The sequence below is a fragment of the Agelaius phoeniceus genome, chromosome 11 (genome assembly GCF_051311805.1).
Source record: "Agelaius phoeniceus isolate bAgePho1 chromosome 11, bAgePho1.hap1, whole genome shotgun sequence".
Lineage (NCBI taxonomy): Eukaryota > Metazoa > Chordata > Aves > Passeriformes > Icteridae > Agelaius > Agelaius phoeniceus.
The window spans coordinates 12,470,680-12,485,451 of NC_135275.1; the positions used below are offsets into that span (position 1 = coordinate 12,470,680).

General features: G+C 53.4%; 1 protein-coding gene across 2 annotated transcripts in view; it reads left to right on the forward strand.

The window, feature by feature from the left end:
- PLXNA1 (plexin A1) overlaps positions 1–14,772 on the forward strand; it is a 115,581-nt gene that overhangs the window by 42,198 nt on the left and 58,611 nt on the right. For both annotated transcript variants that reach the window (XM_077184814.1, XM_077184815.1), the window contains exons 4-8: positions 7,211–7,351; positions 9,364–9,464; positions 10,380–10,503; positions 12,612–12,765; positions 13,442–13,541. In XM_077184814.1, coding sequence (XP_077040929.1) covers positions 7,211–7,351; positions 9,364–9,464; positions 10,380–10,503; positions 12,612–12,765; positions 13,442–13,541 — 620 coding nt within the window. The remainder of the gene's footprint in view (positions 1–7,210; positions 7,352–9,363; positions 9,465–10,379; positions 10,504–12,611; positions 12,766–13,441; positions 13,542–14,772) is intronic.

Genomic DNA, 14,772 nt, shown 5'->3' on the forward strand with positions numbered 1-14,772 from the left:
CTTTCCAGCAGTTCAGTTTTGGTACAGAGAGATGGGAAGGATTTTTCTGACATTGTCTTAATTCTGTCAAAATTGCTGGAACAGTGTGTTGGGCTGCACTTCCCATCCTGCTGATGGAGCAATGCTGGCAGACCCGGTCAGGAGAGATTTTGGGAGGTTTGCAGATGGTGAGCATGGGGCTGGTCAGTCCTGTGCTGTGCTGTGTGGGCTGGTGCTGGTGTAACTGGCTCTGCTGAGCCCACTTTAGCATGGTGGAGCACCACTTGTGTGGGTGGCTGAACAAGAGGGAAAGATGGAAATGAGTTCAAATGAAAGGAAAAGGCGGTTGAGAAGTTCTGGGGAAGGTGTTGGAGTGTTTTGGGGGCTTGCTGGGCAGGGATGCTGCCCTGCCTCCTTCTCTCTTTTCTTTCCTATGGCAAACCCCAGAGCTTCACCAGTTCCCACCCCACCTCCCAGAGAGGTGCAGTGAGTGTGTCTGTCCTCAGCCCACATGGCTGAGCTCAGGATCCTGCCTGGGGATGACACACTGGCAGTAACACATGCTTTGAAACCAGCTGCTGAACCTGTGTCACATCTGCCAGTGAGGGTGAGGTGCTGGATTTGTTGCTGAGCATTTGGGCATGGATTTAGATTAAGTATCTCCTTGTTTTTTGCTTTATTGTACCAATATCATTAAAGTCCCAATATTCTCCAACTCAGGGTGATGTTGGGCCCAGGACAAAAGCCTGGCTTGTACTCATCTTTATCAAGTGAATGGGTTTCACTGAGTGGAATCAGGCAGGTTAGTGATGAGGCAGGAGCATCCCAGCCCTGTGTGAGCCATCAGTGAAACTTCTCCTGCAGGGGAGGTGGAGAGGACAGAACCCAGCTCTGCCAGATCCAAGCAGCTGCCTGCCTGTCTGGCAGGAGGTGTGTGTCTGATCCTGGTGCATTCCTGTGCAGGCAGCTGCTGGGATGGCAGGGAAGGGGCTGGCAGCCGCCTGGGGGGGCAGGGGGAGCCGGGGTGTCGGCTGCCAGCCTGCCCTGCATAGCTGGGATGTTTCTGTGGGGCCCATCCTGTCATCAGCCCTGGGACAAGCCCCTGCGAGATGCATCCCCACAGCCCTGCCCATGGCCCTGCTGCTGGCTCTCTGTTCCCTTCCTCTGGTGTCTGGCTCCTGCCCCGTGGCACAGAGCACCTGTAGGGTCAGCCCTGGTGGGCACTGTAAGGGTCAGCCCTGGTGAAGGATTTGGGCACTGTAAGGGTTAACCCTGGTGAAGTGAGGTTGAGGCACTCTTAATGGCCATTTCCTAGTTATCCAGAGGCAAATCCTCACCACCCCAGACACCAAAGTTTGGTAACTTTGAAATGCAGTGGGAGGGAGCAGGAGCCACTGCCTTGACCTCCCTGCTCTTGGCCCCCAGCATGCCAGTGTCCCCCTCTCCAGCAGCACCCAGGTCCCAGGGCTGTGTCCATGGGATAGATGATGCCTTGGCCCTGCAGCTGCTCCTGTCCCTGCCTTTTGCTGCACCTTTCTGGGTGAAAGGAAAAAGAGATTGTGTCTCCTTGGAGCAGCTGATCCAGAAATTTAATTTAAACCCTTTCCCTTCCTTTGGAAACTGGAGAAGGGCGTGTGTGTGGCAGCTGCTTGTCCTGGGGAAAGGCATGTGGAGGGGCAGCTGGTGTCCCTGTCCCCACATTCTTACTGCCTTGGGGTGAACCCAGGCCATGTGCTAAGAGGGGCTTTGCAGGCTGACCCCCCCAAGGCCATCCCTTTCCCCAGGAGCCCCCCTGGCTGGACATGGATGTGCCATTTCCTGCTGCAGGTTTGTCAGCGTGGTGTTGTGTGACACCCGCAGCAGCTGTCACCTCTGCCTGGTGTGGCCAGGCTGCATAGGCCCTCTCTTGCCTCTGGGAGGTGGCCCCATGGCTTGCAGGGGCAGCTCTGCCAGGACCCACTCCTCTTCTGGTTATATTTGCCCTATCCTATGCCTTTTGGGTGGATGGTGCCAAAATCAAAGCAGAATGCTGGGGGTGTTCAGATGGCCCTGCTCTCAGGGAGGGGACATTGGCACCTGCCGATTTGGGTGTGGGAGCCTGGGGCTTCCACGGTGCCTGAGCTGTGAGCACCTATGGCCTTGGGAGGGGAAGGTTTCACTCCTGGGGCTGCACTCTGCCCTCCACCCATGACAAAGCATCTTCCTCCTCCCAGCTCAGCCTGGTGCTACAGAGCTGCTCACTGGTGAGACGACAGGCCAGGAGGGGACCAGGACATGGGCACAGGTAGGGCAGGGTCCTCTTTCCAGCATCCTCTCCTCACAGCCATGTCTTGTCCCTGCCTGTTTAGTCTCTGTCCCCAGTGGAGATGGTTGGGGCTGGGGAACTCTGTGCATCCCCCAGCGTGTGTTGAGAGGGAAGAGGGGAGGCTTTGAAATGCACTCCCATAAATAAGCCTTTCTTTGCCTTGCCTGTCAGTGCCGTGCGAGCCCTGTGGAACTGGAAAGGGTCCCTGTGAAAAGGCTGCCGAGTGTGTTTCAGGCAGATAAGTCCCTGCCTTTGAAGTGTGGCAGGCGGGCAGAAGCGCCCTCCTCTTGTAGCTGCTGCCAGCCGCTGTGAATTAATCACAGCCCCGCGCTGATAAGAGTACAAAGCCTGACTGAGCACTTCTCCTGCCCGGGGGAGGGGGCTGGGGGGACCGCTGGGGACCCAGGATGGAGCCTGGAGAGCCTGGAGGTGTGGGGAGATGTAGGGCTGGGGTGAGAGCCTGCAGGAAGATTGGCTGTGGGGCAGTGCAGGGCCCCCAGTTCCTGCTGCTGGGCTTAGGGGTGTCCCCTGTGAGATTGGGTCTCTTGGGGGCCTTCTCTGTAGGCTCCCAAAAATGAGGGTTTGATGCTGTGAGGAGCCAGTGGCCACCCAAACACCTCCCAGACCCCGCACAGAGCTCTGCTGGCATGTGTTAAATCCAAAAGCAGCCTTGGCATGTCTGCAGCTGCCTTCCCTCTCCAGCTGTGCTTCCTCCCTCTCCACCTGGTGTCCCTGGCCCAGACTGAGCTGTAAAGCCCTGTCCTCCTCTGGACCTGCTGCCAGGGCTGGGTAGGTGCCAGGTCATGGCTGCTGCCCCATGTTCCTCTCATTGCCTGTCTTCCCAAAAGCTGGCTCCTCTCTGCCCTGTGCCCCGTTGCTGTGAGGATGTTGGGAGATGTTTCTCCTGGCAGTTGGCTGACCAGCAGTGTTTGTGGCCCTGGGGAAGGGCCTCCTCACCTGGGCAAGCCTGAAGGGCACCTTGCCTGGGGGAGAAGCGTGCTCCCATGGAAGGAGCTGTTTCTTAGCAAGGTGACGTGCTTGTCTCCCCCAAAGCCTTGTATGGGATGGCAGCTCCTTTCTCCAGCCAAGACAAAGCCATCCCCAGGAATCGTCTCTGGGTCTCTTAGGAGAGGATTTTCCCAGCTGGGGCATGCAGTGTGCAGTCAGTCATCACACCAGGGTCTCTAGGGCTTGGGGTATTGCCCCCAGTCCTTTCCCTCACCCTTCCTTTGACAGGATTCTCAGTTTCTGGGGGTGCAGCTCTTCAACCCCTCTTAGAGTGAATTTATTCTGGGTGCTGGCCCCATGGGGATGGGCTCATTGTTTGAGTGAGGAGGGCGTGCCTATGGGTTTCTGGCAGAGCAGCCCCTGGGCTTGCTTTGAGATGATTCACCCAAGCAGGGAGTTTTTAATTCCATGCCTCTGGCCCTCCCCATGTGCTAAAAAAGGCAGCAGCCCTTCAAGACCCTCACTCCTGCTGCTATGCCTCAGTACAGCCCCGGGAGCTGTGGCTGCCCCTTGGGGCTCCTGCAGCTCCTGGGAGGAGGCATCACCACTGAGTTGCTGCCTGAAGCCAGCCTGAGGCAGGCAGGAGTGAGGGCAGGAATCCTGAGCAAGAAATTAGTGTGAGTAATTATTAGTATTGGGTAATTATATCAGCGTCAGGATGAGGAGAAAGGTTAATATGTTTATTTATTTATTTATTTATGGTAAATGTCTTTTCCCCTGGGTGGGAAGGCAGCCAGGGTGGGCAGGAAGGAGAGTGTTTCTGAGGGGGTCTGCTCTGATTAAACTGCATCCTCTCCCCCTTTCCCTGCTCCCAGCTACCTTGGGTGCAGGGAGGGGGAGGAATTCAGCCCCTTCCAGTGTCTGTAAGAGATGGGAGGCTCTTTGTGCATTCCTTGTGCATTCCTTGTGCTGCTCTACCATGCTATAGTCCAAAGTGCCCATCCTTGTCCTGCTGGCCAGGATGGGTAGGTTCATGTTGGGCTAACCCTGCTGGAAGGGCCCTGATGCTGGATTTCCACCTCTCTGCTCAGCAGTGGGTGCTCTGGGCAGCTGCTCCTGCTTGGAGTGGGGGAGTCTGGGGTCTGTCTGCTCACACAGGTTGCTCATGGAAGTTGTGGAGGTGGAAGATATGGATCCCCAGGAGTGCTCAAGCTAGGTTGGATGGGGCTTTGAGCAACATGGTACAATGGAACTAGGGAGTTGGAACGGGTGTTAGAACTAGATGAACTATAAGCTTCCTTCCACCCAAACCTTTCTGTGATTCTGTGATCTCCTCATGCTGGAGAGGAGTGTTAAGATGCATTTTCCTACCATGAGCTAACTCACAGTCTCCCTCTGTGCCCTGCACTTTGGCCAACCAGAAAACATCTTGATTACCAACTCTTCCAAATTTAATTTTCCTGATTCCCAAACACACCTACAGGTTATCCTTAACAGGGGGAGAGGTGCTAGAGAGAAGGGTTCTTGTGTGTGCATGGCCCCACCAGAACATCCTGACGTGTGTCAGGCTGGGTTCCAGCCCCGTTTGACTACTGAGAGTATTTTTAGGTTCTTCCTGGAGCCTCAAATTAACTGGAAGTGCATCATGTCTGTTGTTTTTTTAATACATCTCTTTCTCTTTCCCAGCACTGCACAGTGCAATAATGTAATGGGGAAATTACCCCGCTAGTTAAAAATTACTGCCAGCGCCACACGCAGCCATAGATCTATTTTAGAACCAGGGTGAAACTGTATCGATTATTCTGTGCCACAACTGCAGCCCATAAAAGGATTGGAAAGGTGTGTTTGTCACTTTGCCATGGTGGGGTGGGGACATGGTGCCTTGCTGGGGAGTGGAAGGGATGCTGCTCTCTGTTATTCTCCTCCAGAGAGCTGGCTTGGGGAGGACTTTGTAGGGGAGAAACTGAGCACTGGGAGGGGAGGAACTTGTGAGGAGATGTGGGGAGGCAGGGTTGTGCTCTGGGGGTGATGCTGGGTACCACAGAGCAAGGGACACTGCTGGGCAGGGGTGCCACATAGCCCTGTGCTGTGGATGTCCGGGGCTGAGCCTCCTCTGATCTGTTTGGAGTAGGCACAGACATGGTCCTGGACTTGGGCAGAAAGATACCCCTGTTAGAAAGGCAGGCAGAGGCTTTAGCACCCCTGGGTTCCCCAGCATACAGTGGTACCAAGTGCGAGGCTGATGGGGAGCAGAGTCTGTGCAGGGGTCTAGCAAAGGATGCTGAGAAGGTGGGGGGGAATACCAGGACAATTTTGGGTTATGATGAAGGCTCTTCAGTCCTGTGGAAGGAGGTACAGGGGGTTTTGGCTGTGCCATGAGCTCCCAAGAGTTAGCCTGGCCCTGCTAGCCCAGTTGTCACATCCCAGGGGAGAGGGCAGCCCCTTTGCTCACTGCTGTGCAGGACTCATCTCTCTCTGGTTGCTCAGGGGTCTCTTTCTTAATTAAATACATTTGTTTTGTAAAACTGCCTAAAAATAATCCGGGGCTGGTGCATGCAGGAGGCTGGCAGTGAATCAAAGGCGCCGCTCTAATTAAACGGGCCCCGGTTTGTTTGTGAGCCGCATACATTTCCATGCTAATCAGCTGCACACCGGGATCCTGCTTTCCCAGCCCCTGTCCTCCTGATTGGGAGCTGTGCAAATGCTGGCAGCAATTTACTGCAGGAGCAGGCAAGGTGGCCAGGCTGCTGAGATGGGGGCACAAGGGGTGGTCATGGATGTGCTGGGCTGTGGGAGTGGGTGTGATAATCAGGGCAGGGTTGTGGGATGCATTTAGGGGGGGTGCTTCCAAGCAGCCAATTTGCCCCTCTCTTATGGGGGAATCCTGAGTCCTGCAGAGGGGGATGCTGGACCAGGTCTCTGTGTGTGCCAGCAGCAGTGTGGAGATAATCACAGGTAGAGTTTGCTCCATCTTGCTGGGCATGGTGCTTCACTGTCTACCACTGGGATTTTTGCAGAATATATGGCTGATGTGGCTCCCATCCCATCCCATCCCATCCCATCCCATCCCATCCCATCCCATCCCATCCCATCCCATCCCATCCCATCCCATCCCATCAGCATTTCTCTGGCTCTGTCCCCCTTGAAGGCTGTCCCATGCCTGAATCTGGGGGTATCACAAGTAATGGCATGAGCACAAAGTACTTCTGGCTGGTGGAGGTGCCACTCAGGGTGTGCCAGTGGCAGAGCTGAGTTGAGCCCTGTTGTGGTGTGTGCCTGCAGCTGATCGCTGGGGCAGCAGGAACTGGCGTGCTTAGGAAGAGCTTTAACGTAATTGTGAGCCACAAGAAGATTAAAGCCTTCACCATGTTCCTGCTCAGGGAACAAAGGCTCTCTCTGAACCTCTGTTGACCTCCAACTTCCTTGAGACCCTCTTGACTTCCCCGGTGACGAGTCCAAGTGTTTCCTGTGATGGATGGGCGGACAGGAGCGGAGCCTGTGTGCAGTGTCCCTGCCTGGCAGGGCTCGGGCTGTGGGCTGTGTGAGCTCAGCTGCTCTCAGCACCACTGGGGCAAGGCAGGGTTTGATGCTTTGCTGCAAGCTGGGGACTCATCTGCTCCATGCTACAGCTTGGAGGGGTTTTGGGGCTGAGCAGCAGCACGTAGTGGTGTGAAATGTGAGAGCCAGGGATGTGTCCTCCCTCCCTGGAGGGAGACGAATGCCATCAGCATGAATGTGGTGCAAATTCACCAGACAAATGTAGTAAGGCAAGGCAGGCATTGCAGTTTGGTTTTCTGGAGAGTTGGAATGCTTGCAGAGCAGCTGATACTTTGCTGTGCTGCAGGGGCTGTGGAGTCACCCCATTGCTGTGGGATGGAGGGCTGGTGTCCCTAATGGGGCACATTCTGTATCCCCCATCCTGGGTGGGCTGAGGTGTGTGAGGGATCATGCTCTCATCCCCCCTTGTTCTCCCCACAGATCCTGGTGGACTTGCCAGCCGAGAGGAAGCACCAAGCTCTGCAGTATGAGAACGTGGTGGCCCACGAGGGCAGCTCCATCCTGCGAGACCTGGTGCTGAGCCCTGACCGCCAGCACATCTATGCCATGACTGAGAAACAGGTAAGGGGAGGGGTCAGCAGTCCTCTGCTCTCCTGACTTGGCAGCCCACACTGCAGCCCTAGACTGCAGTCCTGAGTGCTGGGAAGCCTTTTGGGCAGATCTCTGGTGGAGGGGCTGGCCTTTGCTTCCTGGGATTGGAGCTGCCGAGGGACCCTGGGGCAGCTCCTCCCTGCAGAAACACTGTCCTGAGGCTTTAATTGTTAGCAGCAGCTGCTTGAAATTCCCATGGTCCCTGGGGACCAAAGGCTTCCTGACCCTTCCTTGCTGTGAGTGGCTGGCCACAAACCTCCTCCCTGTTTTGGCCGTCCCCTCCTGAGCAAGGGTTTTGCAGGTCAGCGGGAGCTCCTTGCTCCAAACAGCTTTTTGTCCTCTGGAGCAGCTGCTTTTGCATGACAGAGCAGAGGGAACATAGGGCTGGTGCTGGTGTGCATCCCACGGTCCCTGCCTCTGCTTGTGCTGAGCTAACTGGAGGTACAGACCCAATCTGGATCTGGTGCTGTCATCCTGGCACCAGATGGGTACATGATAGGTTTTGGTTGTCTTAGTGTCCCCATGACCTGTGGGAGGGCTGCTGGTGTGAGTTCATCCACCCATGGGCTGAACTGGAGGGAGTGAAGCAGGTTCCTGTCATGGTGGTGACACTCTCTGGCTCTGGTGGGTGACACAGGGTGGCTGTGCTGGGGTGTGCTGTGTCTCCCAGCACCTCTGCTCCTCTGCCCAGCCAGGGCTATGTGTGTGTGTGTGTGAGTGGGACTGCAAGCAGAGCTGGGAGCCTCACAGTCTCCTGGCCACCAGCCCGAGGGCTTGGGAGGGGAAAGGACGATGGAGCAGGAATGCAGGTTTGTCTAGACAGTCCTGAGGGGACAGCAGAGTTCTTTTCCCCCTCCTCCCAGTGGCTGTTTCTGGTTTCTGCTCTGCTGCAGGAAACATGCAGCTTTCCAGGTGGGGCAGAACCTGCATTTGGGCTCCTCCATGCAGCTGTCCTGGGCTGTGTTTCCATCCCTGGCTGTTTCTGTCCCAGAGCTTGCTCAGTTGAGCTTCCCCTCTGCAGGGCAGATGTTGGAGAAGTGGATGCCAAGGGGGCAGTTGCACTGACCTGGACTGGGGATCTCCCCCAGGCACCACCACAGTTTCTGGGACCTGACATTTGTCTGTGCAGGGTCTGCCAGGGGGGTACCCTCTGCCACCACCTGCCTAAAGCAATGTCAGGGACAAACAAATGGGGACAGTACAGGTGTCCTCACCACCCTGGGGGGACCGGTTGGCCAGTGAATCCCAGCCCTGCAGACATCATGCTGAGCCTGTACTCTGCTGTGCTGTTTGGAGGGAGAACACCCCAGGTTTAGCCTTCAGTAGAGAAGTTTGCAAATTTTCATTAATGAGTGAGTGCTGCCCCATGGGAGCAGTGGGGAAACTGAGGCACAAGCACAGCAGGCATGGGCAGCTGCTTGGTGCTGCAGATTCCTTGTGGCAGGCAAGCAGGAACCCCCTTCCTGCACCCCCTCCCTGTCCTCCCTCTTCTCCTCCCCTCTCCTTAATAAAGCCCACTCTCTTCCCTAGTACGCTCGGTGTTATCAGAGTGCTGGTGGAAAGTAATTAAATGAACAGTTGTAACAGAGCTCGAAGGGCTTGGAGAATGAGGGGATTTTAATCAAATCTGGAGGAGCAATTAATAAAGGACTGGTAACCCTTTCAGAGCAGGGCTGCAGCAGCCATGGGGTGCCTGGCTGGCACTGGGAGCCCATGTAGAGCTGAGTTGGCCCAGCCCCCTCTCAAATACTGCTAAGGTGCAACAATGAAAAGAACTTTTTTGGAATAAAAGTCTCTCTGGGGTGGGAGTGTTTCCTGCAAATGTGCTGCCTGGGCCTGGGAGAGGAGTGGGTGATGGTGAGGGTGGTGGGTGATGCTTTCCCACTAACAGGCCAGGGTGAGCCTGTGCTGGCTCTGTCTCTGCCATGTCAAGGTGTGGGCAGAGCAGCCTGAGCCCTTTCACTCATGCCTGCTCCCCGCAGGTGACGCGTGTGCCGGTGGAGAGCTGTGAGCAGTACGAGAGCTGTGAGCTGTGCCTGGGCTCCCGGGACCCCCACTGCGGCTGGTGTGTCCTCCACAACATGTGAGTACAGCAGGATTGTCCCTGCAGCTCTGCCTGTGACCTACAGCTGACAAAATGTGTCCATCCCCACTGCTGGGGGGCGTCCCTCCTGGACTTTGGCCCCAAAATGCTGAGAGATGGAATGGTTCAAGGGGTCAGTCATTCCCTCCTGTGGTGCCCAGGCTGTGCATGGTGAAGCTGCTGCCAGGGCCTGCACGTCGTGCCCGTGGGCTCCTGGGTTTAGCATTCTTGTGCCAATAAAAAAACTGAATATAAAATACTCCTGAAGTCTCAGGGGAGAGCAGAACTCTGGTAAGGGCCTCAGTCATCCGAGGTCCGTACCTGGGCATCGTTTCCATGCCAAAGTGTTAAAAATAGGTTAGAAACTGTTGTAAAATAGTTGAGAGATCATTAAGCATGTACTGTTAGTTTGGTTATTATATTGTAAAAGGGGTTAAAAGGGTAGTTATATGAAATAGGGTACTCAACGTACCATAACACACCTCAGTAAAGTGCAGCACCCCCCAAGTGAAACGAGCCAGTCTGGACAGAACTGTAATGGGCCAATCAAGAGCCTTAAACCTTCATGCAAATGAGGGATCCAAAAAGAAACCAATCCAAAGGGACAAAAAACAGGATAAAAAGGGGCTTCTGACCCACTGAAGCCGTGCCTCTCCATCTGGGGACATTGGGGACTGAAAAGAAGCCCCAGTGCTGGCACTACAGCATCCTTGACAGGAACGCTCCTGCTCGGCCCGTGGGCCCCCCTGCTTTAGGCCTTTCTTCTTCTTATCATAAATGCTGAAATCACTTTAGTTCGGGAGCTTGCTCTCGTTTTTATCCAAATATCAGGGTCTGTTTGCCGTGGTGCCAGCCCAAGGCCCTGCAGGGGCCCAGGGGATTCTCCTCCTCACCACGGTGCTTTCCTCCCCGCAGCTGCTCCCGCAAGGACCGGTGCGAGCGGGCGGACGAGCCGCAGCGCTTCGCCTCGGAGCTGCAGCAGTGCGTGCAGCTCACCGTGCAGCCCAGGAACATCTCCGTCACCATGTCCGAGGTCCCGGTAAGGCACCTCTGCTCCCTCAGCCTCCTCCCAGCCACCTCCTGACCCTCTGGAGGCAATTAAAAATAACTGATGACTGTACAGTGAATAGGGAAAAAGGGGAAGAGAGGTCTGAGACAAAGCAGAGCAAAGTGCAAGGCACCGATGAGGGCGGGCCGTTGGCTCCATATTGATGGAGATAGTAAACCAGGTGATGATTATTCAGAAATGACATAACTGAGCAATAAATATTTTTCTCTGTAATAAAGCATGACCATCAGAAATGCCGTTCATAGGCCAGCAATCTAGCTCCAGTTCAATAGACTGTCTCTGACTCCAGCCTGCAGTAGATATTTTGGGATGAGGCTTTGATGCTCAACTTGCTGCTCTCTCTCTGTGCAGGCAGAAAGGATGAGGCACTTCCCTGAAGTATTTTTCAGGCCATTAGCACCATGAAGAGAAAAAGAAACAGCATATACTAGTAATAAACTGTAAGGTCTAGATATCTGGCACTCAGGAATCCTAAAGAAGTTGGCCAAGGAGTTCTGTGGCCTGGGGATGTATGTAATAATATGACTTTGTAATAAATAACTGAATGTTGAGAAAAGCCCCAGAAACAGAAAAGGTGGTATTTTTTTTTCTCAGATGCATAAAGGACCAAATAGCCAGTGACTCTTTTGTTTTACTTCAGAATTAGAAGAAGAAAAGAAAAAGAACAGGTTCAGAATACACCTGATAGTGATTTAAGGATGGGAATATAATTTATGCCAGTCAACGTGGGTTTGTGTCTGACAAACCTCATTTTGCTCTTTGGTGAATTTATGACTTGAATTAGAAGAGGGACTGTGGGGATGTGATGTCTTTAGGCTCCTGCAAGGGTTTTGACTTGGTACAACACAATGTTCTTATTAAAAATTAGCATTACACAATATTGATAAAGCACGTGTTAAGTGGATTAAGAACTGGCTCTGTGACAGATCTCAAAAAGTTCTCATCAGAGGGGAACTGTCACTGGATGGAAACAGTTTGGAAAGGACTTGTGCAGGGGTAAATGTTCTTTGGTAATGTGGAGATAGATGTGATATGGCTGCAGATGGGACCTGCTGGGGTGCTAGGACTGGGGGTTGGTGTGGGTGAAGTTCCTTCAGAGCAGTTGGGTTTGAGTGGGGCTGTTTAGCAGAGAAATTGGGGTTTGGTATTGCCCAGTCTAAATTTAACCATGGATGGAGGTGTTCACCTGGTGTCCTGGAAAGTGGTGCTGGGGCTGAGCCCTTGCTGTGGACTCTTGATGCTCCTGGGATGGAGCCAGGAGCTGGGCAGCGTTCTCACTCCTGGGGTAATTATCAATTATCTCCATACTGATGGCAGGATGCTGCACAGAGGTCTGGGGTGGATGACATGGGGATGCTCTGCTTGGACTGGAGTGCAGCTTTCAAAGGGAGGGACTGAAAAACTCCCGTAAACATCATGTAAATGAGTTGGAGGCTGGAGAAAATGCCTTGCAGTGAGAGACTTCCAGAGCTCAATCTGCTTAGCTTATCAAAAAGAAGATTAAGAGGTGACTTGATTACAGAGTATAAGTGCCTTTACAAGGAGCAAATATCAGGGACTAAAGGGCTTTTTAATCTATCAAGGAAAAGCATAACAAGAACTAATGGCTGGAAGCTGTGAAAAATTCAAATTAGAAATAAGGCGAGCGTTTTGTAAAGTGAGAACTGCTGACCCTGGGGATGACTTTGTGAAGGAAGAGGTGGATTCTTCCCCTCCTCGCCTCTGCTGGAATGGGTGCCTTTCTGCCTTTCTGTGCAACATACTTCAGTCCCAATGCTGTTCTTGTTCTCTGTAGAGAGCTGAGGCATAGTGGCTTGTGGTGTGTCAAGGGCAGAGGACAGAGCCTGTGAGTCATTCCAGCTCTTAACCCATTTAAACCTGTGCTCCTTCCTTGAGCAGGGAGGGGCATGGATGAGGCTCCCTTGCAAAAGCCCAGAGAGGTCTCCTCACCATGTGTGGGTGGCAGAGGAGGGATTGCACCCCCTGGTCTTTTCTGTTGGCTAGACTTACACATAGCAGACACAGAGGAGCCTATTTTCCCAGTTCTCTGTGTTGATGCTCTTGCCTCTCCTCCCTAGCTGGTCCTGCAGGCCTGGAATGTCCCAGACCTGTCAGCAGGAGTGAACTGCTCCTTTGAAGACTTCACCGAGTCCGAGAGCCGCATTGAGGATGGGAAGATCTACTGCAGCTCTCCCTCTGCCAAGGATGTCATCCCCATCACCAGGGGCCGCGGTGAGCTTGTGCCCCAGAGTGGAGGAAAGCCTGAGACAAATGTCCCATGTGTTACCCCACAGGCAGAGGAGGACAGTCCTCCTGTGACAGTGATCCCAGGCTCGGACTCTGAACCCCACTTGAGTTTTCGGGATATAGGAGGAGAAGGAATTGCTGCTCATGGGAGGCTGGTTCTTTGGTCTCCTCCAAGCCATGGGCACAGCTGCTTGGATGCAGCCTATGGCAGTGGGCTTGGAACTAGATAATCCTTAAGGTCTCTTCCAACACAAACCACTTTGTGATTTTACTTGCTGAGCACTCCTGGTCACCCTGGCCCTATTTCCCTCTGTGAACCATTCCTGGGTAGATGTGACCATGGGGTCTAAGGCATTCTCCTGACCCCAAAACTATTAAACACTCCTTCAGCACACCCAGTATAACCTAAGGCCCCAGTCTCCCTGCCAGCAGGTTGTGTTTAGCTGTAGGGGCTCAGAGCTGTACTTGGGCTCTGCTGGCCCCTTACATGTCTGAATGGGGGTGGATGAACACTTTTATTGCCACACTTGGAGGATTTTGTTAATTATCTGGACTCAGTGGTGATGCCCAGCTCCCTCCAGTCCATCACAAGCCTTGCACTGAATGCTAGGCCATGCACTGTGTCCTTTCTGATGTCTTTTTTTGCCTGGGCCTCTTGCAGGGGACAAGCGAGTGGTGAAGCTCTACCTGAAATCCAAGGAGACGGGGAAGAAATTTGCCTCTGTGGATTTTGTTTTCTACAACTGCAGCGTCCATCAATCGTAAGTGGCCTGGACTTTGTGGGAGGGCTCCAGGAACAGATTGGTGGGATGGTGTGAGACTGGGAGAGAGAGTTCTCAGCTTTGTGGGTGCTGATGTTGCAAGAGGAAAGGGCAATTGAGTACAGTGTTGTTTACAGTGAGAAACCTCCTCCTTTTGCCTGTGTAGACTGGGATAGTGACCAGAGCACCCACAGCTGGTTTGGGTGTGTGGGAATATGTAGCGTCAGGATTGAACCTCATGTAAAAACAGGGCTTTGGTTTGGCAAAACTTTGGAAGAAAAAAACGAGTTTGCTGCACTGCAGACTGTAGAAATCAATCCATGTGACTGAAATCGCCAAGTGTCTTGTTATTCCTGGAAACAGTTAATAGGAGTGACTTGGCAATGCAAGAGGAGAAGCCTGTACTTTCCTGCCACGGTACCTGCTTCCCAGGCTTGCTGGAGAGGGAGCTGGAAAGTTACAGCAACATGGGATGGAACATGCCACATGTCCTGGGGCGTTTACCCAAGAATTTCCTAACTGGAAGTAATTGTGAATTTGCTTTCTTGTCAGGCTGCTGTGAAATCTACTCCTGTAAGGGTTTTTAGACAGCTTGAGATATGCGTTTGATAAAATAGAGGAGGTGTGGATTATTGATGTGCTGTCTAAGCAAGGTGTCTAAAGTCTCAAACCACAGCTCCTGCTGAGGAGCTGCAGACAGTGTTCTTGAGCAGGGGGGGATGGCTGTGCTGTGCTGTAGGACCGTCAGAGCTCATGCTGGGATGTGTTTGGGCAAAGAATTAGGAGCTCAAGAATGCAAGAGATTTCATTTCTCTGCCAGAATCCCGCCATGGATGGTGGAGCTCTGGCTGATCAGTAATTGTAGACAAGCAAATGCCAAGTGATCTCTTTTGGATGTCATTTTGCAAAGTGTTGGGCCTGGCTTGTGGGCTCTGCTGGAGTTCACACCTCCAAAACCTGTTCAGAGTTTCCCCTTTGATCAGGGAAGAGCAGGTGAGCTGCAGGTGCCCTGGCTGGGAACCCACTCACAGGGAGCTCCAGGAGGGGTGTGTCAGAGGAGAGCCCTGCAAAGTTTCTGCATCACAGGGATTGCTTCCCTCCTGCTCTCTGCACAGGGAACAGGGCTCCTCCTGGGAGGAGAGACTTTGCAAACTTGACTTTCTCCCTCACCTTGACTCTGAGATGAGCTTTGTCTCCCTTCACATCCTGTGGTTTCAGTAACATTAGCTCA